The sequence below is a fragment of the Heptranchias perlo genome, chromosome 10 (genome assembly GCF_035084215.1).
Source record: "Heptranchias perlo isolate sHepPer1 chromosome 10, sHepPer1.hap1, whole genome shotgun sequence".
NCBI classification, from domain to species: Eukaryota; Metazoa; Chordata; class Chondrichthyes; order Hexanchiformes; family Hexanchidae; genus Heptranchias; species Heptranchias perlo.
In genome coordinates, this window is record NC_090334.1 from 54800080 (window position 1) to 54826103 (window position 26024).

Genomic DNA, 26024 nt, shown 5'->3' on the forward strand with positions numbered 1-26024 from the left:
GCACCTGAAGTGCCAATACTTGGGCTAAATTCTATAATTCTGTGCAACTTAGCTTTGTAAATTTTACCAATTTAATGGTATTGACTTTAATCATTTAAAACATGTTAACAGATTAGAGAAATGTGGAACACCTATGAACTGGACTTGGTGAACTATCAAAACAAGTGTCGATTGATCCGTGGCTGGGATGACCTTTTCAACAGGGTCAAAGAGCACATCAACAGTGTATCTGCCATGAAGCTGTCTCCCTACTACAAGGCAAGTATTTATGGGAGCTTTTTAGACATTGTTGAATTCTGTTGCTTTGCCCTTTTTCTGTTGAGATGAAATCCTTTCTGAATTGCAGTTAATCATCCTTCCACCAAGTTTTACAATTGATACATTTCCAGCTTTAAGTTTGTGTTCGTATTTTTATAATTTTGCATTTTAATTTCTATTCCTTCATGCTTTCGCTCACCTTGCATTAGGCATTACCAAATTACAAGGTATCTGCTGTGTGTCTTTGTAGTCATTTTTGATGCAGTGAGATTTTATGTTTTTTGATTTAAGACATTTGTTAAAGAATTTCTGCTCTGTTCAAAAGTGTTTGTAGAGTTCAGCAATGATGGTTTTGCCAAGAGGATTGTTCAGCTGATTATCCCAGTTTATCCACTGCTTACTGCTTAAATGACTAATCAGTATCTTTTTTGTGCTAATTGTAACATTTCTGTAGGTCTTTGAAGAGGATGCCTTGAGCTGGGAAGATAAGCTAAATCGTATAATGGCACTCTTTGATGTGTGGATTGATGTCCAGCGTCGCTGGGTCTATCTTGAAGGCATCTTTACAGGAAGTGCTGACATTAAACATTTGCTACCCGTGGAAACTCAGAGATTCCAGAGGTACGTGAATAGATTTACATTTTAAATTTAAACCATTACTTAGAAATTCTTAAACTGAGTGTGTTCTGATTTTTATTATTATTAAACAGCATCAGTACAGAGTTCCTAGCACTCATGAAAAAAGTGACCAAGTCTCCCCTCGTCATGGATGTTTTGAATATCCCAGGAGTGCAGCGGTCATTGGAACGGTTGGCAGATCTGTTGGGCAAGATACAGAAGGCTTTGGGAGAATATCTGGAGAGAGAACGATCATCCTTCCCTCGGTAAAGAATTGAATACTTTTTTAAAACACACGTGTGTATTGAGTGTAGAAAGGAAGAGAAATTGCAAGAGAAAAACTAGCTTATTGCACATTCCCTTCTATAAAAACATTAAGTTTGAGGCTGTACTTCTAAGACTAGAAATCAAACTTGGTTATGCAAATCAGAATCCTGTATTCTAATAGGATTACCAAATTATTGTGGCATGTTATAAAATTCTTTAGGAAGGATGTGAAGGTCTTAGAGGGTGCAGAAAAGATTCACTAGAATGGTTCCAGGGATAAGGGACTTGAGTTATGTGGATAGACAGGAGAAGCTGGGGTTGTTCTCAGAGCAGAGAAGATTGAGAGGCGATTTGATAGAAGTGTTCAAAATCATGAAGGGTTTAGATAAAGTAAATAGAGGAACTGTTCCTATTGGCGGAAGAGCCGAGAACCAGAGGAGACAGATATAAGGTGATTGGCAAAAGAACCAAAGGTGACATGAGGGAAAAACTTTTTTACACAGCGAATAATTATGATCTGGAATGCGCAGCTTGAAAGGGTGGTGGAAGCAGATTCAGTTGTGGCTTTCAAAAAGGAATTGGATAAATACTTGAAGGTGGGGGGGATATTTGCAGGGCTGAGAGGTAAGAGCAGGGGAATGGGACTAACCGGGTTGCTCTCATAGAGCTGTCATGGGCTGAATGGCCTCCTGTGCTGTAACCATTTTATGATTCTATGAAAATGATTGCACCCCTTTTGTGACCCTTTGCTAATGAACACAGTTTATATGTGTACTGATTTGCAGGTTCTACTTTGTTGGTGATGAAGACTTACTGGAAATTATTGGCAACAGTAAGAATGTGGCTAAGTTACAGAAACACTTTAAGAAGATGTTTGCTGGTGTTTCTAGTATCATTCTCAATGAAGATGCTACAATTGTCTTGGGAATTGCATCACGTGAGGGAGAAGAGGTATATTTATATGTTTACGTCAAATAGTAAAAATCTATTGCTTTGCCATGTCAGCTGAAGTTGACTAGTATACTGCATTGATTATTTAAATATGGCAGAAGGAATGCTTAATGCAGATAAAGTTGAAAAATTAATTTCAAATGTACAGACATTGTGCATATAATTGTCTTTTCAAAGCAACACTGAGTAACTTTTTTTTCTGACAGGTGCTTTTTAAGACTCCTGTTTCAATCACTGAGCACCCTAAGATTAATGAGTGGTTAACTTTGGTGGAGAAAGAAATGAGGGTCACTCTGGCCAAGTTGCTGGCTGAGTCAGTTACTGAAGTTGGAATCTTTGGCCAAGGCACCTCAATCGACCCTGCAGACTACATTTCCTGGATTGATAAATACCAGGTGTGTATGCAGAAGTGAAGAATGACTAATTTGCAATGAAGTAGCAATGTACCATTTCTATTAACATTTCAGCAGAACTATATTCAATTTATTTTCTTTGTGAAGCACTTTCAGTATGTAAAAATGGAAATCTTGGTAAATGCTTCTGAAAATAGAACTTAGAAGATTTTGATTTGCCAATGCTGCAATATTTTTTTAAAAACCTAAACTTAGTATTAACTAGATTTTCTTAATTTATCTCCATTGCATAGGCCCAGCTTGTTGTCCTTTCAGCTCAGATATCATGGTCTGAAAATGTGGAAAATGCCCTGAATAATGGTACTAACGGTGGTCAGTCCCCACTTGCCCCAGTCCTGGTCAATGTGGAAGCTACTTTGACTGTGCTAGCAGATTCTGTGTTGATGGAACAACCACCACTTCGCAGGAGGAAACTTGAGCACTTGGTGAGTAAATATCCAGTATCCCTTGAGGGAAAGTTAGTGGTGGTGACAGCATTCTTACTAAATTAGAGATCTACCTGAAATATACATTCTCAATGCACTTTTTTAATATCTCGCTCAATTTGGTGAGGTTTTTCAACGAAATTAATGTTTTAAATATTTAATGTTTATCTTGCAAATACATAATAGTTCACAAATATCGTACTAGAAGATGGTACTTGCCTTTTTTTTGAGTGGATTATTTGAGTATATCTTTGGTTTTAGTATGTAGGAGAGACTAACAGCTCTCCATGAAGAGTTAATCTCTCCTAAGAAGTGTTTTTTTAAAAAAAACTATTTGGCAAAATTGCACAAAAATGTAAACTGGATGGTTAACTGCCCTTTTAATCACTTTTTTGTTACAGATCACTGAATTAGTACACCAGAGAGATGTAACCAGAATGCTGATCAAGAACAAAGTAGACCAGCCTAAATCCTTTGACTGGCTCAGTCAAATGAGATTCTACTTTGATCCCAAGCAAACTGATGTGTTACAGCAGCTATCTATACAAATGGCTAATGCCAAGTTCAACTATGGGTTTGAGTACCTTGGTGTCCATGATAAACTTGTACAAACACCTCTCACAGACCGTTGTTACTTGACTATGACTCAGGCTTTGGAAGCTCGACTTGGGGGGTCTCCATTTGGTAGGTGGTGGAACATATGTTCAAGAGCTGAAGAAACATTTGTTATGCTTCTGGTTTAACTACAATAATATAACTGTCAAATTTAAACTGTACCTTACCCCTGTACTAATGCTGTCTAGAGATCATCATGAAACAGGTCAAAGAACCCCAGTTTGATTCCTGGCCTGTGATGAGTTAGCTTAATTGGAGGGGAGTGCAGGTGGTAGGAGGGAGCATTGAGCTCTGCTCCTTGCTTGAGAGAAGAAAATCAGTGCTTCTCCAGATCATTGTCTGGTGACTCCTACAAAACTGTGTGCCTGGACATCTGATGGAGACAGGATCAAGCATGACTTGTAATGCTTCCCACAGTTAAATAGGCTGACACATGAAAGGCCACTTCTGCTAGGTAGCAGAAAGTGCACATAGAACTGTGCCTCAGCAGGGGTCGATATCATTGAGATGGAAGGAATAAAGTTGGCCAAATTAAACCTTAAACATGTATATCGGCTACACCAACATTTTGCCTATTGCCACTGAATTCCTCCTAGCACAGATATTTCAAATGACCATAAGATAAAGCATACTCCAAAATTATACTATTAGTTGCTAACTAATTTTAAGAACAGCATCTGTTAGTGAAATGACATTACACTTTCTAGCAAAACTTGCCTTGATGGTTTGTGTATTTAATGTTTAATTCTTTTGTATTCTAATCTTTGTTCCACATCAGGTCCCGCTGGTACTGGCAAAACTGAATCTGTCAAGGCACTTGGACACCAGCTTGGACGCTTTGTTCTAGTCTTCAATTGCGATGAGACCTTTGATTTCCAGGTGCTGTAACTGATTTTAGTAATATGGTGCCAATCTCTCAAGTTTGTTTTGTTAATGAACCTGCTTGCTCAAAACTATTGAGTTGTAATTTTGATGATGCTAATTGTTATGGTATTAGTAGTAACCTTTATATCTTAAAACAAGGTTTATAAAAGGAGAAACTGAAGTGGAAAAGTTTATACCAATGTAACCCCTCCAATTACTTGATTTCGTAGAATGATACAGCACAGAAGTGCCTGTGCCGGCTCTTTGAAAGAGTTATCCAATTAGTCCCACTCCCCTGCTCTTTCCCCAGAGCCCTGCAAATTTTTCCACTTCGTACAGGTATTTATCCAACTCCTTTTTGAAAGTTGTTATTGAATCTGCTTTCACCACCCTTTCAAACAGCGCATCCCGGATCATGACAGCTAGCTGCGTAAAAAAATGTCTTTCCTCATGTCGCTTCTGGTTCTTTTGCTGATCACCTTAAATTTGCGTCCTCTGGTTGCTGACCCTTCTGTCACTGGAAACAGTTTCTCTTTATTTACTCTATCAAAACAGTTCATGATTTTGAGCACCCCTTATCAAATCTCCCCTTAACCGTCTCTGCTCTAGGGAGAACAACCCCAGATTCTCTAGTGTCTCCTCGTAACTGAAGTCTTTCACCCCTGGTACCATTCCAGTAAATCTCCTTTGCATCCTTTCTAAGGCCTTGTCATCCTCCCTGAAGTGTGGTGCTCAGAATTGGACACAGTACTCCAGCCTGGGCCTAACCAGTATTTTATAAAGGTCTAGCATAACTTTCTTTTGTACTCTGCCTCTATTTATAAAGCTAAGGAACCCATATGCCTTTTTAACAGCCTTTTTAACAGCCTTCTTAACATGTCCTGCCACCTTCAAAGACTTGTGTATGTACACCCCCAGGTGTCTCTGTTCCTGCAGCCCCTTTAAAATTGTACCAATTAGTTTATATTGCCTCTCATTCTTCCTACCAAAATGAATCACTTCACACTTGTTAAATTTCATCTGTCTGCTCATTTCACCAATCTACATCCTCCTGAATATTATTACTATCCTCCTCAGTGTTTATTACATTTAAGTTTTGTCATCTGCATACTTTGAAATTATGCCCTGTATGCCCAAGTCCAGGCCATTTAATATACATCAAAGAGCAGTGATCCCAACATTGCATCCTGGGGCACACCACTGTATACTTCCCTCCAGTCTGAAAAATAACCACTCAATACTATTCTCTGCATTTGGACCCTTTGCCAATTTCATATTCACATGGCAACTGCCCTTTTAATCCCATGGGCTTCAATTTTATTAACAAGTTTATATATGGTACTTTATCAAACGCCTTTTCAAAGTCCATATATAAATCAACCGCAATACTCATCAACCCTCTCCGTTCATCAAAAAACTTGATTAAGTTAGTCAAACACGATTTTCCTTAACAAATACGTCATGGCTTTCATTTATTAACACATTTTTGGAGTGCCAATTAATTTTGTCCCGGATTAATGTCTCTAAGTTTCCCGACCACTGACGTTAAGATGACTGGCTTGTAGTTGCTGGGTTTATCCCTTTTTTGAACAAGGGTGTAACATTTGCAGTCCTCCTGGCATCACTCCCATACCTTTGGAAGATTGTGGCCAGAGCCTCTGCAATTGTCACCTGTACTTCCCTCACCAACCTAGGATGTGTCTCATCCAGACTGGGTGACTTTTCTACTTTGAGCGCTGCCAACCTTTTAAGTACCTCTTTATCTATTTTTATCCTATCCAATTTCTTTACTACCTTCTTACTCTGACATTGGCAGCATCCTCTTTAGTGACGACAGATGCAAAGTACCCATTTAGTATCTCAGCCGTTCCCTCTGCCTCTACCAGAGGATCTCCTTTTTGGTCCCTAATCGGCCCCACCTTTTCCTTGACTACATTTTTACTATTTATGTTTATCAAAGACTTTTGGGTTCCCTTTTATGTTACCTGTTAATCTATTCTCATACAATCTCTTTGCCCTTCTTTCATTTTTCAGTTCTCCCCTGTACTTTTTGATTCAGCTTGGTTCTCTACTGAATTATGAACCCAACATTTATTGTAAGCCTCCTTTTTCTGTTTCATTTATAATCTCTATATCTTTAGTCATCCAAGGAGCTCTAGCCTTGGATGCCCTTCCTTTTCCCTCTCCAGGGAATGTGACTAGCCTATACCCTAACTATCTCCTCCTTGAAGACCTCCCATTGCTCATTTACTGTTTTACCTACCAATCTTTGATTTCAATCCACCTGGACCAGATCCCTTTTCAACTCACTGAAATTAGCCCTCCTCCAGTTAATTATTTTCACATTTGACTTTTCCTTGTCCTTTTCCATAACTACTCTAAACCTATTTTTTTTTTAAAAATCCATAAGTAACTTACTGAGTGGAGCAGAGAAATCTTTTAAAACGTGTGCCTTATTGCTGGCCTCACTCATCTCAATTCTTAGGTGCCACACTTTCCTTTTGTATAAAATGTTCCTTGATACTTGCAGTACTCCTATTTTGTTTGAGTTTTTCTCACCTAATTAACTTTTTTTTTATTTATTAGGCCATGGGTCGTATATTTGTGGGTCTCTGCCAGGTGGGAGCCTGGGGTTGTTTTGATGAATTTAATCGCCTTGAGGAACGTATGCTGTCTGCTGTATCCCAGCAAATACAGTGCATCCAGGAAGCACTCCGTGAGCACTCCAATCCAAGCCGTGACCGAAGTATGTAATATTGTGCATAGTTTGGTTTAATGTTCTGGTCCTCTTTCTAAATATTGTAACTTTAACATTTCTACAGTGCAATTACTTTTAAAAAATTTTGCGGTAGTCATGTTTGCTAATTAGTTTAAAAAGTATTCAGTGCTGTACATAGTCAGTCTTTAGTTGGTTCTGCATCTGTGGCCTTGTGTGGTGTTCGAGAATGGGAGGATGCAGGGGAGGATATAAGGTTGGAGGAGGTTGCTGAGAGCAGTGTGAGGCAATGGAGAGATTGGAAGATGATCATTTTAGATTAAGTGGATTGGGGGACAGGGAGCCAGTGTAGTTCATTGGGGCAGGGGGGGTGATGAACAAGTGGAACTTAGTGCAGGACAGGTGTGGCTTGAGTTTGACCAACGTAGAGCTTAAGTAGGGTGAAGGATGGGAGGATCTTGGAGAAATTGAATTTAAATGTGCCAAAAGTATGGGTGAGGGTCTCAGCAGCTTTGGGACTAGGGTGACGTTGGAAATTAGTAAGTGTTGAGATGTGGGGTTTGAAGCTCAGCTGTGGGTTGAACAGAGTGCTGATAGTTTGCACTCTGGTTCAGCCTGTGTGAATGGCCAGGAAGGCACTGGCATCAGTGGCGTGGCAACATAGGTTACGATGAGGGCTGAAAACAATGGTTACAATCTTCCCAATGTTTAGTAAAGGCAATTTTGACATCCATTGCTTGATTTTTGGACTGGCAACTTTGGTTATAGGTGGTTGTAGTATTGAGGACTGAGGTGGGGGGGTAGAGCTGGGTGTCATTAGCATCAATGTGGAAGCTGACCGTGTCTGCAGAGGGTATTGAAAAGCAGCATATAGATGAGTAAGAGGAGGGGACCAAGGATAGAACCTTAGAGGATCTGGAAATGACCGCAGGAGCAGAACGAGAAATCTTTGCTGGAGATGTGCCGCTGGACAGTGAAATAGGATTGCATGGTTGATCATATCAAACACTGCAGAAGCAAAGGAGGAATAATGCATTGGAGTCAGAGGCTGGCTTTTGCTTTCCTCACAGCACAGATTATAGGGATTTGAACAAAAGTTGGAGATAATGCATTTGAGGACCGTGGGAGAGGAAGAGGTTGAAGATGAGGTGTTGGGCTGAGTGGAGGAGTGATGTAAAGGCAGATAATGTAATCTTGGCTATTTTCTACCAAATGAAAGTAGCCTAGTAGCTTTGGTGTAAGTTTATGTACATGAGAGCAGGAAGTTACAAAAGGATATAGTGGGCAGAACTATGGCAGGGGAAGTAGGTCATCCACTTTTGATTAGCAATAAACAAATCAAAATATTTTCTGAATGGTGAGGCACTGTGGAGGAGCAAAGGGATTTGGTTGTACATGTATATAAATCACTAAAAGCTAGTGCACAGGTATAAAAAGCAATCGAAAAGGCTAATGGAATGTTGGCCTTTATCTCAAGGGGGTTGGAGTACCAAAGTGAGGAAGTGATGCTTCAGTTGTATAGAGTCATGATCAGACCTGATCTGGAGTACTGTGTTCAGTCTTAGCCACCAAACCTCAGGAAAGATATATTGGCCTTGGAAGGGGTACAGAGCAGATTCACCAGGATGATACAAAGGCTTAAATTATGAGGATAGGTTGCATAAACTTGGTTTGTATTTCCTTGAATTTAGAAGGTTGAGGGGTGAACTAATTAAGGTGTTTAAAATGACAAATTGATTTGATAGGGTAGATGCAGAGAAACTATTTTTTTCCTGATGGTGGATTCGAGAATGAGGGGGCTCAATCTTAAAATTAGATCTAGGCTATTTGAGTGAAATCAAGAAGCACTTTGTCACACAAAGGGTAGTCAAAATCTGTAACACCTTTCTTTTCCCCCCCCCCCCCCCCCCCCCAAAAAAAAAAGGCTGTGGATGCTGGATCAATGGAATGTTGAAGACCGATCGATAGATTTTTGTTGGGTAAGGGTATCGGAATATGGATCAAAGGCGGGTAACTAGAGTTGAGGTGCAGATCAGACATGATCTAATGGAATGATGGTGCTGATTGGCTTACTCCTGTTCCTATGTGAAGCATTGGACTTGCAGCTTGAGCTTTAATTTCTTTCAGGTTCTCCTACTATCACCTGTGAGCTGCTGAACAAACAAGTGAAAGTCACGGCAGATATGGCTATTTTCATTACTATGAATCCAGGCTATGCTGGACGATCCAACCTACCAGATAACTTGAAAAAACTTTTCCGTAGTTTGGCAATGACAAAACCTGATCGCCAACTTATTGCGCAGGTTATGTTGTATTCACAAGGATTCCGTACTGCTGAAACCCTTGCAAACAAGGTTGTTCCATTCTTCAAGTAAGCACCTTTTAACTTAAGCTTGACTGTGGTTCACTTTTTTAAAGTTTCTTTCAGCATAAATGAGAAAAATTGTAAAACTTGCCTGTTTATAGTCGGGATTAAATATTTCTTTCATTATCGTTCTATTTGCACAACTGGCGTATGTTGAAGTTGTTCAAAAATTGCTTTTTCAAGGCTTTGTGATGAGCAGCTATCGTCCCAGAGCCACTATGATTTTGGTCTGCGAGCCCTGAAGAGTGTGCTAGTAAGTGCAGGTAACGTGAAGCGGGAGAGGATTCAGAAGATAAAGAAAGAGAAGGGAGAACGTGGTGAAGTTGTTGATGAGGCAGAAATTGCAGAGAACTTACCTGAGCAAGAGGTTAGTAGTTCAGCACTGTCTAAAAGGTTGCAATTCCATGTCACTTGCACTCAAATTTTACAATGGACTATGTATTAAAAAAATACATGCAATATAAAACTAAATTATATTTCATTGTTCTGCTGTCCTGATCATAACACTGAAAAATGTTGAGTTACTATTTGTTCAAAGCTCATGTCTAAAACTTTTTATAATTATTTCTCGACGTTTAGTTAATAATTTAACCTATTTTAGCTTCACATTAACTTGTTTATGTTGCTTAGAATTCTTGCAACTTTAGTTATTGTACTCATACATTCTCTAATGTGTAGTAGCTCATCTTAAAAAGTATTTCTGGCCTCTACTTCAACTAAACACTTAATTTTAGATTTTATTGTAAACATTTGTGAAACCATTTTTATGTTGTGATGTTCCAGTCATGAATTGATCAATCAATCCACAGATTCTGATCCAAAGTATTTGTGAGACGATGGTTCCCAAACTGGTAGCAGAAGACATCCCACTGCTTTTTAGTCTTTTGTCTGATGTGTTCCCTGGGATACAGTACCACCGTGGAGCAATGACTGAACTGCGTGAGGAATTGAAGAAGGTTTGTCAAGAAATGTACCTTACCTATGGGGATGGTGAAGATGTTGGTGGAATGTGGGTTGAAAAGGTAAGTTCTGAATTTCCATCCCTTTTGTAGATCACATGGGGATGCTTTCTACAACATTTAGTAATGTTTTGTTTAGTTTGTTGCATTCAAATAATGCATTGTAATTTTAATCTGATATACACGTTCTACCTTAGGTGCTTCAGCTATATCAGATCACTCAAATAAACCATGGTTTGATGATGGTGGGGCCATCCGGCAGTGGAAAAAGTACGGCCTGGCGTGTATTACTAAAGGCCCTTGAACGTCTTGAGGGAGTAGAAGGAGTTGCTCACATCATCGATCCAAAAGCTATCAGCAAGGAACATCTATATGGAACATTAGACCCAAACACCAGAGAGTGGACTGATGGACTGTTCACACATGTACTTAGAAAGTAAGTTGGTTACCTAGAAATATTGGAAATCTTGCTTTCTCATCAATTTTTCTACCTTCCCTTCCTGAAGGTGTTAAGTCTGCAGTACGATTCCAAGATGCTGGTTGTCCACTGGTACCTTGCCCAAGTGGCCATTTTTCATTTCTGAGGCTTAACAATGAATGTCAGCAGGCTATTTGACTGCAGGGCATGGTATCCTAGCTTGTTCCTATCTACACCTAATGTTAACACATTTGCACTTCCAGCAAGGGTCAACCCTATTTTTTTTTTTGTTACTTCCCTCCCTAACTCTGGTGTTAAGGTCCTAGCTGCAATCAACTAACTCAGATGGGGAACAGACCTGGGACCTTCTTGGTCTGTGTGGCTCAGCTACTGTCTGGATAAACTCTCGCAGCCATCCATTGGAACCCAGAATTTTTTTATTCCATTTATTTAAAAAAACATTTTGACATTAAATTATAAGTGTTTGAGTTCAAAATAATGATGTTTTACAATCTATAAATTATATTTGATTTTTAGGATTATTGATAACGTACGAGGTGAGCTGCAGAAACGCCAGTGGATCATCTTTGATGGTGATGTGGATCCTGAGTGGGTAGAAAACTTGAATTCTGTTTTAGATGATAACAAACTGCTTACCTTGCCCAATGGAGAGCGTCTCAGCCTTCCACCAAATGTAAGAATTTTTGCAAAGGATTGATACAGAATTGTGTTGAACAGAATTTATGCTCACCAAAAAAAACTGACATAGTCCTAAAATATATACCTTTTTTAAAATTTGTTTTCCTTTCTATAGGTGCGAATTATGTTTGAGGTCCAAGACTTGAAATATGCTACACTGGCCACTGTATCCAGATGTGGGATGGTATGGTTTAGTGAGGATGTGCTCAGTACTGATATGATCTTCAATAACTTCTTAGCTAGACTACGTAGTATTCCTCTGGATGAGGGAGAGGATGAGGCCCAGCGCAGACGCAAGGGCAAAGAGGATGAGGAACAAGAAACTGCTTCCCCGATGCTTCAGGTACTAAACCAATTTCAGTGAATTTTCTGCGCAAGAAAGTTTATGCAATGCTATTTGCATCAGTTTGAGCTCTGAACAGAAAGATCATTTGTGTATCCTGAATTAGTTCGGTAGAGGCTGACTCTTTATAAATGAACCAGATCATTTGGATGACTGTGGCGGCTGTGTTGAAGCTGTAATTGGTGATGTATTGAAATAAGTAAAGGTGCTGTATCCCTCCCTACAGAATAATAGAACACAAATTTTCCCACTAGTAGATCTCTTGCATATCTGTTTTGTACTTCCTTTATACATTGACTACTAAGAGTATCTCCCCTAGGATCATTTTTGTTTGGTCATTTTTTAAATTTTAAGACTGATTTGTCAACTGTAAATGATCATTTTACATTCTACCCAATAGCTTTTCCTCAGGCCTTAAATTAATTGTTTTAAAATGTTGTGGCAATCTTGTGCAAGAGCTTCACATTTGCTGTAAACATTTTATTACAGATACAGAGAGATGCAGCAACTGTTTTGCAGCCATACTTCACGTCAAATGGCCTGATTATCAAAGCAGTAGAATATGCTACTAAGATGGAGCACATTATGGATTTCACCCGATTACGATGTCTTTGTTCCCTCTTCTCCATGATGCACCAAGCTTGTCGAAACATTGCACTATATAATGCTAACCACCCTGACTTCCCAATGCAGATTGAACAGTTGGAGCGTTACATCCAGGTAAGATTTTAAGCAATTCTTAGATTTGTTTAGTTCATTTTGTACATGAAATGTGCTAATGTACCATGTCATGTAAATTTTTAAATGTTCATAGTTTTTTTTTCTTGACCAGAAATTCCTAATTTATGCCATTCTGTGGTCACTTTCGGGTGATGCACGGTTGAAGATGAGAGCGGAACTTGGTGAATACATCAGACGAATTACCACCATTCCACTGCCAAGTATACCTAACATGCCTATCATTGACTTCGAGGTAGGAAATGTATAGTTTGCAGATCTAATCCCTAATTGTTTGCCCACTTGAAATATTTTACATTCTGTTCTGAGCATCTAGGCGAGTGATCTACACTTGTTAAAAAATTTAGCTGAAAATGCTTGATTCATTTATGTTGACAGAATATTTAATTTACATGATACTGAATTAACCTAAATTGGTACTGATCTGTAGGCAGCAGAATATAATTGAGTAACTTCCAACAAAACATAAATTATTGAATAACTATATTCATTTGCTCCGTATCCATTACAAGTGATTTTAGCATCATCTGCTCAGGAGAGGGAGGATATGGAGAAGAAACTGCTTTGACAATGTCTCGCGTTTGGCTTCATAACCACACAAGCATGTAGCTTCCTATCTCCCTTGCTCCTTCTTTCCCTCATCCTATCACCAATATATTACTAGCATATAAGGCCTTGCTCTTTTTTCCCCCTTTTCAGAACTGGGTAGTTCTGGTGTTAATATATGGAGGAGAGGGAGAAAGAATTGATCTTTAAAATGTTGTCCTTTTTCTTGTTAATTTGTGTCTCTAAAATTGTTTTAGCCAAGTAGGAAACTCTTATTCAAAATTGCAGTATTAATCTAGTAAAGTGTGATTCCTTCAATTTGATTGCACCTGCTGCTGCATCAGGAAATGGGAGCTCACCTGAGAACCCACACAATGCTGCTATTTAATAACCTCTAACAGGGGCAGCAGTTAAGACACCCATATTGTCACAGATTATGTAAAATGCCTGCAAGTGTTACCTGTCCCTGCTTGGAATTTGAATTTGGTTCTGAGCAAACTCTTGTCTATATCCTTTGAACCTATATGTTTGTACAAGTTAGGTTTTTCATGCAGAATAATTCTTGTGCAAGCCTTTGTCTCTGCACAGTGAGCTAACGAGCTACATGGGTTAGTGGACATCCCACCTTTTTTTAATTTTAGCATGTGGCTGGGGCAGTTCTCAGGCCTTATCTGTCTTTCTAGCCAAACTTTTATTTGCTTTATTTATCTCTTTGAAATCACAGTGCCAAATAGTGTTTTTTACCCTATTACTGCCTTTACCTCCAACGATGACTCATATTGAGGTAGAAACTCCTGGCTCCTCTTCATTTTCCCCCACCTCCCTCCGTACCCATTGGACGTGAGACAAACTGTAGTAACCCTTGCTAGCTCAGCTAACATGGAACAGACCAGAGACTATGGACTTCCTGGCCTGTGTGGTTTGTTACCATGCTATGGGGTATATTTTACCCATTGAGCCATTGGTGAAAGTATCATGGTCTAATGTTCCTTTGTTTCAAAGAAAGAATAAGTTAACGTGAACAGGGCCACCAGCCTTTCTATGTGAATGTGATAAGTTTCCTAATTTTAGTTTGTCCTTTTTTGTTCTTGAGGCAAACACAAATGGATAAATCCGTCACTGAACAGAGTCTATTCAGAGTTTAAGCTTGCTCTACTTCCAGCAGTGGCTACTTTTTGAGCCAGCTTATAGAGGGTTCCACTCAGTTAGTTGGAATTTGTTCCAAGCCACCTTACAGATATCATGTACAAAGCTTGCTTGATTCTGTTTTTCTTTCAGACTTCAGACCTGGTGATGTTTGAAGCTGCATTGTTCATTATGACTATTACTTGGAGACTCAGTGATCCTTTTGTTCTTTGGCATGAGAAAGCAACAGCCCAGACTGAGACCTTTCACAAGAGTTGGGAGGGGTGAAATCATCTGCCATTTAGCGTCTTAAAGGGGCAGTGTTTGTAGGTGTTCATTCACCCATGGAGTGGGGGAAAGTCCAATTTGTATGTGGCAGTTGAATTGTGATGAGAAAAACCATGCAACAGTTAATTTTGTAACATTTCCTCCTTTTCCTTATCTCCCTCTCCATCCTCCTATTCTGGACACTAAGGGATATGGGGATCGGGCAGGAAAGTGGAGTTGAGGTCTAAGGTCAGCCATGATCTCAGTGCATGGTAGAGCAGGCTCAAGGGGCCATATGTCCTACTCCTGCTCCTATTTCTTATGTTCTGAGCAAGTAGACCAGCAGCCTATTCCCAGGCCTCCACTCTTGCTTTTCTAAACCTGGAATGCGAATTGTGATTCTCCCTCCTGGATTCTCCCCCTCGTTTATTTGCCCTCACATGAAAAGGCAAGTGTCCTCCAATTGGCACCTACTTGTGACAACGTAGCTAGGATTAATAACTTCAGGAGGATCGTAGGTACAACCCATGTCCTAGCTGTCCACACTACAGTATGTTTGTGTACATGTAATACCACAGTGGTGAATGGTCTGGATTGACTTGTTGTAATGGAGCATATAGTATAGATTTTACTCAACTTATACAGCAGTTTCTTCATAAAATGATCGCAATTTGTTAAGGCTGCTTGGTCACTAAAGTTCAACTGCTCAAGCAGATTCAAATTGAAAACAATTAATTCTGTTTCACAACATCCATTTTTTTTTCAATATTTAGGTATCCATTACTGGAGAGTGGGTTCCTTGGCAGTCAAAGGTACCACAGATTGAAGTTGAAACTCACAAAGTTGCTGCTCCAGATGTTGTTGTACCAACCTTGGATACAGTCCGTCATGAAGCCCTTCTATACACATGGCTGGCTGAGCATAAACCACTAGTTTTATGTGGGCCGCCTGGCTCTGGCAAGACTATGACCCTATTCAGTGCACTAAGAGCTCTACCAGATATGGAGGTAAGAAATTGGCTTCTTTTAAATTGCCTTTGTAGCTTTAGCATTAATAAACTCCTGTAGCAGTTGCTTCTGGAGTATTGACACTCCTTTCTAGTTTTTGTTAATATATGACTAATGTAAGTTCAAAGCCATTCTAGCAATGTTTGTCTTTTTTAATAGGTTGTGGGACTGAACTTCTCCAGTGCAACCACACCTGAGTTAGTTCTCAAAACATTTGATCACTACTGCGAATATCGTCGAACACCAAATGGAGTTGTGTTAGCACCTGTGCAGCTTGGCAAATGGCTTGTGCTCTTCTGTGATGAAATCAATCTTCCAGACATGGACAAATATGGCACTCAAAGGGTTATATCCTTCATTAGACAGGTTGGTGAGGAGATATGACAGATAGTTGAGTTAAAGCTGTAAGTGCATTGATTGAAGTATAGTCATTGTGGGCTGTCTTTATTCCAGATGGTAGAACATGGAGGTTTCTTCCGTACTTCAGACCAGACCTGGGTTAAATTGGAAAGAATCCAGTTTGTTGGAGCTTGCAACCCATCTACTGATCCAGGAAGAAAACCACTTTCACACCGGTAATAATTCTGCTGCTTCACATTCTAACTATCAATCTTCAATGCGTGCAGAAGGTTAAGATTTTTTTAAAAGTAATTTTAAAATTGTTCAGAAAATAAAAGTTGGCTGAAATCTGGCCTCAATTAAAATGATCTCAATCTGTTCCTTTCTGTCCTTTTCATTATTGATTCTTTGATTTTTGTCTAACTTTTTTTACTTTTGTTCTTGTACAAGAAATTCAGATCTTTCTAATACATAGTAAAGATGTTGTATCCATGAGGTTCCTGAATTAGTCATCTTGATTATTTGATTTCAGTTGGGAGTACAGTGAAGTCTTGGATTGACTGTGTTGGAAGCTATTCGATTTGAACAGTTAAACCTGTAAATGATAGAAACCTACTACAAAATCTTTTACTTCTGTCTTCATAGGTTCCTACGCCATGTACCTGTTGTGTATGTGGACTACCCAGGACCAGCTTCTCTCACTCAGATTTACGGAACATTCAACCGTGCTATGCTTAGACTTATTCCATCCTTACGGACATATGCAGAGCCTCTTACTGCAGCCATGGTGGAATTCTACATTATGTCGCAGGTAGATATATCCGATCTGAAGCATAGAAGCCTGAGAGAGAGATGGTACAAGTCTTCAAAATAATGAAAGATGTAGATGAGGTAGAAATGTCATTATCTTGGCAAGGAGGATAGGACCAAGTGCACAAGAACAAAATTCTTAAGATTGGAGAAAAAAACTTATGTTTGCGTTGCAGGATAGTGGAACAAACTGAAGGTAGTTGATTCGTCATGTTTTGTTTTTAAAAGCTGGATCAGTATCTGTTGAGTGGGATAGAGGAATTCAACACTGCTCGATTTTTTTTTCAGGTGGGGTTGAGAGTTAGGGGATCAAGAGTTGTGGGAAGGAAGTCCATGATAAAATAATCATACATGGATTTTGCATGGAACAGGCTTGATGGACTAATGGCCTGTTTCACTTCTAATTTTCTTGTACATGTCTGTACTGGTGGTCCTCAGCTCAAATACAATGCATAGTATCATGTATGTTTAGTCGTGAACCCCTCATTGAATCTCTTTCAGAGATTTAAGTGTTTTATATTTCTGTTGTCTTACACAAGTTAAAGCAGGTCCTTCAGGCATTCTTACTATCTTAATTAAATGCAGTTTGAAATTTTATTGATGTGGTGTAAAAACTCAACTTTATTCATTGATGCATACTCCATTATTTCATAGGAGCGTTTCACCCAAGACACACAGCCTCATTACATTTACTCCCCTCGTGAAATGACACGTTGGGTGAGAGGAGTCTTTGAAGCATTGAGACCATTGGAAACACTGGCAGTCGAAGGTTTAATCAGGATCTGGGCTCATGAGGCTCTGCGCTTGTTCCAAGACAGGTTTGCATTCTATATGTTCAGCAACCTTTGTCAGTACTATTGCTATTTCCACTATTTACATTGAACTAATTTAAAATGCATGAATGTAGAATTCCTGTTCATTGCCTCTATTTTTAGACTTGTAGAGGATGAGGAAAGACAGTGGACAGATGAGAATATTGACGTGGTGGCTCTCAAGCATTTCCCTAATGTTGACAAAGACAAAGCTTTGACCAGACCCATTTTGTATAGCAACTGGCTATCCAAGGTAAGAGATTGGCAGCTGATATGCTTTTTAAAAAATATATATATATAAATTGCTAAACGTTGGCCTTGATGTGCTCACATTGTTAATTCATTTTCAAATTAGACCTTTTTAATGTGGTGCTAGATGTTATTTGTGTGTGGTTAGTAACAAATTTCTCAAATCTAAATGGTTGTAAACTGCTAATGCTTTGGTTTGAACTTTGTAACAAGTAAGCATAAACAAAGCAACTCATGATTTTCTAAGCAACTCATGATTTTCTAATTTTGGTCCTTCTAGTTTATCCTTCCAAAACACCCATCCGATTCCTTACTATGATTCTGGAATAAGGGGCCTGCATCTTATTTACCAAATAATTCATCGAGTCCTCTTAGTTTTTAAGATCTCCATGGTTATTTTTGTTCATCACCCCTACTGGTAATCTGTTCCACATTTCTACACCCTCTTACTGGAGGCTGGAGCAAAGTGGCGTTGAGGTCGAAGGTCAGCCAAGATCTGATTGAATGGCGGAGCAGGCTCAAGGGGCCATGTAGCCTACTCCTGTTTCCTTTGTTCTTAGTGAAAAACTGTTGCATAAATTCCTTATTTTCATTTGACTCTGCTCTTTCTCTCCCACCCCTTATTTTAAACTGTCTCCCCTAGTTCTTGAATCCTGTGATTGACAGAAGAAGTTTCCTGTTTAATTTCTTCATACTCTTGTCAAATCCCAATTCATTCCTCTCAGTAGCATGTAAATCTTTCTTGACAGTGAGACACCACCTCCTTATCCTTTATAATCCTTCCTGAAGCACGCCTAGCCCTGTTTGCCACTCATTATCCTCCTTTTTTAGCTAGGTTTCAGTAGCTCCCATGATATCTACTTGGCTCCATGTTTATCATTTCCAATTCGAGTATTTTATTTCCGTGCTCTTGGTATTTCTGCCATGTGAGAATTTCAGGACACTTCATGTCCTGGAGAGCCACATGTGCAGAAAATGCCTCCAGTTGCTTGAGCTCAAGCTGAGGGTTTCTGAGCTTGAGGGGTAGCTGGAGTCACTGAAGAGCATAAGGGAGGCTGAAGATTTCCTGGATCGTATGTTCCAGGAGGTGGTCACCCCGCAGCCACAGAGTTCAGGATAGCAAGAGGGTGGCTATCTAAAAGGATAGGAAGAGGCAGATAGTGCAGGAATCTTCTGGGTCTGTGGTATTCTCAAACTGGTATTCAGCAGTGAGTAACGACGACAGAGTGCAGCCCTGAACATGACACCATGGGTCAAAGGACTGCACAATAAAGTGTAGAAATGCAATAGTCATAGGGGATTCGATATAAGAACATCCTGCAGGAGAAGGGAGTCCAGCCAGAAGTCATGGTGCATGTGGGTACCAGCAACATAGGGAAGAAAAAAGATGAGGTCCTGCGGCTAGAGTTTCAGGAGCTAGGGAGGAAGTTTAAAAAGCAGGACTTTGAGGGTACTGATCTCTGGATTGCTCCTGGTGTCGTGTGCTAGTGAATACAGAAATAGAAAGAAAAGGCAGGTTAATGCATGGCTAGAGATATGGTGCAGGAGGAAGGGCTTCAGATTTTTGTGGCAGGAGGGACCTGTTCAAGATGGACGGGTTGCACCTCAACAGAGCTGGAACCAATGTCCTTGCGGGGAGGTTCACTAGTGCAGTAGGGGAGGGTTTAAACTAATTTGGCAGGGGGGTCGGGTACCTGGATGTGGCATTGAAAGGAGACTGGGCAAGACAGATAGCACTAAAGTAAGAAATAGTACAGTATTAGGTGGGATCAGACTGAGCGAATACAAGAAGGTCTAAGATCGGTTTAGAGTGCATGTGTACAAACGCACTAAGCATGGTAAATAAGGTTAGTGAGCTGCAGGCGCAAATAGCCACATGGAAATATGATGCAGTGGCGATAACTGAGACCTGGCTCAAAAAAGGGAGGGATTGGGCAGTAAATATTCCTCGATACAAGGTGTTCAGGAAAGATGGGGAAGGAGGGGGATGGCAGTATTGATTAAGGAGAATATTGCAGTGCTGGAGAGAGCATGTCCTTGAGGGGTCAAGGACAGAATCTATGGTTAGAGTTAAGAAACAAGAGGTACCATTACACTACTGGGGGTATTCTATAGGCCACCAATTAGTGGGAAGGATACAGAGGAGCAAATTTGCAGGGAAATTAAAGGTGCAAGAACTTAGAGTAGTGATAATGGGGGACTTCAACTATTCTAATATAGACTGGGATAGTAATAGTGTAAAGGGCAAAGAGGGGGAGGAATTCCTGTTCAGGAGAGCTTTCTTGATCACTGTTTCTGGCCAAATGAGGAAGGAGGCATTGCTGGATCTGGGGAATGAGGTAGGTCAAGTGGAGCAAGCATCAGTGGGGGAACATTTAGGGAACAGTGATCATAGTATCATAAGGTTTAGATTCCTTATGGAAAAGGACAAGGAGCACTGTAGAGTAAAAATACTTAATTGGAGGAGGACCTATTTCAGTGGGTTGAGAACAGATCTGGCCCCAGTAAATTGGAATCAAAGATCGGCAGGCAAAACTTTAATCAAACAATGGGCGGCCTTTAAAGAGGAGATGGTTTGGGTGCTGTCCAGGTACATTCCCACAAAGGGGAAAGGTAAGGCAACCAAAGCCAGAGCTCCCTGGATGACGAAAGAGAGTAAGATGAAGCAGAAAAAGGGGCGTATGACAGATGTCAGGTTGATAATACAAGTGAGAACCAGGCTGAATATAAAATGCACAGAGAAGTTGAAAAAGGAAATAAGAGGGGCTGAGAGAGTATGAGAATAGACTGGCAGCTAACATAAAAGGGAATCCAAAAGTCTTTATAGGCATATAAATAGTAAATGGGTAGTAAGAGGAGGCAGGGGCTAATTAGGGACCAAAAAGGAGACCTACATGTGGAGGCAGAGGGCATGGCTGAGGCACTAAATGAGTACTTTGCATCTGTCTTTACCAAGGAAGAAGATGCTGCCAAAGTCACAGTAAAAGAGGAGGTAGTTAAGATGCTGGATAGGCTAAAAATTCATAGTTACTTGAAAGGCTAGCTGCACTTAAAGTAGATAAGTCACCTGGTCCGGATGGGATGCATCCTAGGTTGCTGAGGGAAGTATGGGTGGAAATTGCAGAGGTGCTGGCCATAATCCTCCAATCCTCCTTAGATACGGGGGTGGTGCCAGAGGACTGGAGAATTGCAAATGTTCCACCCTTGTTCAAAAAAGGGTGTAAGGATAAACCTGGAAACTACAGGCCAGTCAGTTTAACCTCGCTGGTGGGGAAGCTTTTAGAAACGATAGTCCAAGACAAAATTAATAGTCTTTTGGATAAGTGTGGATTAATAAAGGAAAGCGAACACAGATTTGTTAAAGGCAAATCGTGTTTAACTAACTTGATAGAGTTTTTTGATGAGGTAACGGGGTCGATGAAGGCAATGCGGTTGATATGGTGTATATGGTCTTTCAAAAGGCGTTTGATAAAGTGCCGCATAATAGGCCTGTATCAAGATTGAAGCCAATGGAATAAAGGGGGCAGTAACAGCATGGATACAAAATTGGCTAACAGGAAGCAGAGTAGTGGTGAAAATGATTGTTTTTCAGATTGGAGGGGGGTGTACAGTGGCGTTCCCCAGGGGTCGGTACTAGGGGCCACTGCTTTTCTTGATATATTGATGACTTTGGATGTACAGGGCACAGTTTCAAAGTTTGCAGATGACACAAAACTTGGAAGGGTAGTAAATACTGAGGCGGATAGTGATAGACTTCAAGAGGACAAAGATAGGCTGGTGGAATGGGCGGACACATGGCAGATGAAATTTATGGCAGAGAAGTGCGAAGCGATACGTTTTGGCAGGAAGAACAAGGAGAGGCAATATAAACTAAATGGTACAATTCTAAAGTGGGTACAGGAACAGAGACCTGGGGGGTATATGTGCTCAAATCTTTGAAGGTGGCAGGACAAGTTGAGAAAGCAGTCAAAAAAGCATACGGGATCCTGGGTATTCTAAATAGAGGCATAGAGAACTTCCTTGCTTTTGTAATGTTGAACATTTATAAAATACACGTTCGGCCACAACTGGAGTATTGTGTCCAATTCTGGAAGGATGTGAAGGTCTTGGAGGGTGCAGAAAAGATTTACTGGAATGGTTCCAGAGATGAAAGACTTCCATTACGTGGAGAAGCTAGGGTTGTTCTCCTTGGAGCATAGAAGGTTAAGAGGAGATTTGGTAGAAGTGTTCAAAACCATGAAGGGTTTAGATAAAGTATATGAAGAGAAACTGTTCCCATTGATGGAAGGATCGCGAAACAGAGGACACAGATTTAAGGTGATTGGCAAAAGAACCAAAGGCAACATGAGGGAAAACCTTTATTACGCAGGGAGTAGTTATGATATGGAATGTGCTGCCTGAAAGGGTGCTGGTAGCAGATTCAATAGTGGCTTTCAAAAAGGAACTGGATAAATAATTTAAAGGGAAAAAATTTGCAGAGCTACAGGGAAAGAGCAGGGGAATGGGACTAACTGGATTGCTCTTGCAAAGAGCTGGCATTGTCTCCATGGGCTGAATGGCCTCCTTCTGTACTGTAACCATTCTTTGATTCTAAGTCCTGTGTATACTTTTTTTTAGGATTATATACCAGTGGATCAAGAAGAGCTGAGAGATTATGTCAAAGCCAGGCTCAAAGTTTTCTATGAGGAGGAGCTAGATGTCCCCTTGGTACTATTTAATGAAGTATTGGATCATGTGTTGAGAATTGACAGGTATGTAATTATGCACAAATGTCTAAGTAGTCCATACCTTTTAGTAAAAGTTGATATGCCACTGACTGTGTATTTGAATATTTATATTTAATAAAAGCTACATTTGGGGTCCATTCTAGGAAAGATTTTGAGGCAATAGCGAGGGCACAACTCAGATTCACTAGGACGCTGCCTGACAGGAAATACAAAGACAGATGAAAAATTAAGTAGTTTTTTCATTAGAACAGTGCAGATTACACTGCGATATGATATAACTTTTTTTTAAATTATGACCGGACAGGGTAACGTTCAGAAGCAAACTGTTTCCAGTAGTTTAGGGTCAGGGGACCACATATATAAGATTAAAGGTAAGCAATTTAGAACAGAGGACAGGAGAAATCTGAACCTCAACCTCCAAAACCCTCCTTCCCCATTCCACCATCCTATCGGTATCCCTTTGCATTAGCTTCCTTTTTGTCCTCCGAATTATTTACTATGCTATTTGACCTTGTGCTGAGCTTCCAACCCCATATCCTTTCCATCACCAAATCTGCCTACTTCCACCTCCTGTAATATCGCCTGTCTCTGCCCCTGCCTCAGCTGCTGAAATCTTCATCCATGCTCTTGTAACCTATGGATGCTACAGTTCCAATGTCCTCCTGGCTGGTCTCTGTTTCCACCCTTAGTAAACTTGAGCTCATCCAAAACTCTGCTACCTGTATCTTAACTGCGTCAAGTCCATCACTTGCTGACCTACCTTGGCTCCCGGTCCAGCAATGCCTTGATATTAAAATTCTCATCTTTGTGTTCAAATCCCTCCATGATCTCACCCCTCCTTTTCTTCTGTGACCTCCTCCAGCCCTACAACCCTCTGCGAACTCTGCATTCCTCCAATTCTGGCCTCTTGTGCATCAACTATTTACTTTGTGCCACCATTGGCAGCTATGCCTTCAGCTGTCTAGACCCCAAGCTCTGGAATTTCCTCCCTAGACATCTTCACCCCTCTCCTCCTTTATGATGCTCCATAAAACCTACCTCTTTGACCAAGCCCCTGTCCTAAATCTCCTTGTGTGGCTCATGTCAAATTTTGTCTGAAACGCTCCTGTGAAGCGCCTTGGGAGGTTTTACTATGTTAAAGGTGCTATATAAATGCAAGTTGTTATGACTTTGTGTTGTCTGCAACTTTGGACACCACTCCTTCTTACTGTGTCCAAATCACTGATGTACACAGTGAACTATAGGAAGGAAAGTATTGAGGATTTTGGGGGGTAGTTGGTAATTGGGGTATGATAGTGGAGAAAGATGGTGAATAGTTGAAGGATGGTGGAAGTAATGGGATACTAAGTATGGGGATTGGAGTAGTGAGGAGGAGTTGGGATGTGCAGAGTGGGTTCTTAAATTTTAGGTTGTGCGAATGAAAAAGATGATTACAAACAGGAATTGTGGGGGGGGTGGAAAGAGTGGGAGATGGTGGGTAACAGGTGTTTGGGGTAAAAGGCAGTGGATAACAGGTATTCAGGCATGAAGTGGTGAGGAACCAGACTTTTTGAGGGGAGGGTGGGGGTATTGGGGAAACAGGAAGGAAAATAAGGTAACAGTGGCTATGCTACTGGACTGGTAATCCAGGGGCCTAGACCAATAGTGTGGGTAGGTAGGAGAGGAGGCTTCAGGCTGGGACTGAGGTTTATGTTGAGAATGGGCATGGGAGTGAGGTCTGCTGGGGCAGCGATCAAATTGGTAGTATGAAGACTACTTAAAATTGTATGGTACTGGTGTAGTGGAGTTGTTGGGCTAGGAGAACAGAGTGGAGAGGCTGTTTGTCTCTACACCTGGGCCAATCAATCGGGTATCCATGGTCGTCACAGAGCTACTATTAATGTGGGTGAAGAAGTTGGAAGAGCTGCACAAGTCCAATGCTGCTGTAACATTGATGCTTAAAATTGCATAAAGGAATGTTACTTGTGATCGTTTCTATTTATAACCTGATATGGGTGGGATGTGGTGACCTATATATTGGATTCTTCTGTGCAGTGTTCAAAAACTAATTGAAACTTGCAGTTGGTTGGCTTACGCTTGAGTATTCCCTAAAATTTTTATTATGTCATACAAGAAAATAATTATTAAAATCACTTCCATGTAACTAATTTCTTAGGATATTCCGCCAACCGCAAGGCCATTTGCTGCTTATTGGGGTCAGTGGTGCAGGAAAAACTACGCTGTCTCGTTTTGTTGCCTGGATGAATGGCCTGAGTGTTTATCAGATAAAGGTTAGTGCTAGCTTTTTCCTGTTCTAGTAAACTGAAACTGTTGCATGATAGAGGTTTTTTTTTTAAAAGTTCAACTTCAAGTAAAATGCTAAAATATTGGTGTGTACAGGTACATAGGAAGTATACTGGTGAGGATTTTGATGAGGATCTGAGAACAGTGTTGAGGCGTTCAGGCTGCAAAAATGAAAAGATTGCCTTCATTATGGATGAGTCCAATGTACTGGATTCCAGTTTTTTGGAACGTATGAACACATTGTTGGCCAATGGGGAGGTAAATATATAAAATATTTTAAACTGCAAATGCGAACCATTCTTGTAAACTAACGACCTGCCAAAGCATAAACTTTTATAGGTAAAATTGTTTAACATAAAAATGTAAACTGCAAAATATTGCAACCATGTGATTTAGTCCAGCCATTAGCAAAATGATTAAGTATTGATTCAAACAATTTCTTGCACATTGAGTAGCTCTCAAACTTGGTAAACTGGAGTTTGTGTTGACACTTGGCTCAGCAGAAGTGCTAACATCAAAAACAGCACTGTATGAGGATAAATCAAGGTGAGGCAAACCATGAAAAACTTCAGATTTGATAAATTTAGGTTTGGAGTAATTAAATATTTAAACTCGGCCAAAATAGTGCGCACTAATCTGATTTCCTATTGAATAGGTGCCTGGGCTATTTGAAGGGGATGAGTATGCTACCTTAATGACCCAATGCAAAGAAGGTGCTCAGAAGGAAGGTTTGATGCTCGACACTCATGAAGAACTGTACAAGTGGTTCACAGGTCAGGTTATCCGCAACTTACATGTTGTATTCACCATGAATCCATCGTCTGAAGGCTTGAAGGATAGAGCCGCAACTTCTCCAGCTCTTTTCAACAGGTAAGCAGACTTTTTGTACGTTGCGTTTGCTATTACAATTCTAGTTGCATTATTTGTGAAGTATGTGTGTGATCTTTTGTGAGGAACTACATTTAAAAGTGTAATATACCTTAGAGTGTGGTACTCTTAAACTATGTAAAGGAAAAGCATTGTGCAAAAATAAATGGATAAAGGAAAGTACTTTCAATTCTTACTATCTTATCTTCTCCTCCACGTGCAATCTTTTTATAGGCATTTAATTTTAAACATCCTTTTGATACCATGTTAGGTTGGTGGGGTTCAATGGGGGCATCAGTTGGTGATCTTTTCAGTCCTGGAGCTCTAAAATAATAACTTCAAT

At 40.2% G+C, this 26024-nt stretch overlaps 1 protein-coding gene across 2 annotated transcripts in view; it reads left to right on the forward strand.

Annotated features, from left to right (window-relative positions):
- dync1h1 (dynein, cytoplasmic 1, heavy chain 1) overlaps positions 1-26024 on the forward strand; it is an 84667-nt gene that overhangs the window by 25516 nt on the left and 33127 nt on the right. For both annotated transcript variants that reach the window (XM_067991811.1, XM_067991810.1), the window contains exons 21-47: positions 112-258; positions 713-879; positions 969-1142; positions 1929-2094; positions 2301-2489; positions 2741-2932; positions 3334-3616; positions 4326-4426; positions 6998-7157; positions 9255-9498; positions 9676-9859; positions 10302-10514; positions 10649-10887; positions 11407-11563; positions 11684-11911; positions 12401-12631; positions 12744-12884; positions 15361-15594; positions 15754-15960; positions 16048-16169; positions 16579-16744; positions 17398-17561; positions 17679-17808; positions 22422-22555; positions 24687-24801; positions 24911-25072; positions 25470-25684. In XM_067991811.1, the coding sequence (XP_067847912.1) occupies positions 112-258; positions 713-879; positions 969-1142; positions 1929-2094; positions 2301-2489; positions 2741-2932; positions 3334-3616; positions 4326-4426; positions 6998-7157; positions 9255-9498; positions 9676-9859; positions 10302-10514; positions 10649-10887; positions 11407-11563; positions 11684-11911; positions 12401-12631; positions 12744-12884; positions 15361-15594; positions 15754-15960; positions 16048-16169; positions 16579-16744; positions 17398-17561; positions 17679-17808; positions 22422-22555; positions 24687-24801; positions 24911-25072; positions 25470-25684 (4865 nt within the window). The remainder of the gene's footprint in view (positions 1-111; positions 259-712; positions 880-968; positions 1143-1928; positions 2095-2300; positions 2490-2740; positions 2933-3333; positions 3617-4325; positions 4427-6997; positions 7158-9254; positions 9499-9675; positions 9860-10301; positions 10515-10648; positions 10888-11406; positions 11564-11683; positions 11912-12400; positions 12632-12743; positions 12885-15360; positions 15595-15753; positions 15961-16047; positions 16170-16578; positions 16745-17397; positions 17562-17678; positions 17809-22421; positions 22556-24686; positions 24802-24910; positions 25073-25469; positions 25685-26024) is intronic.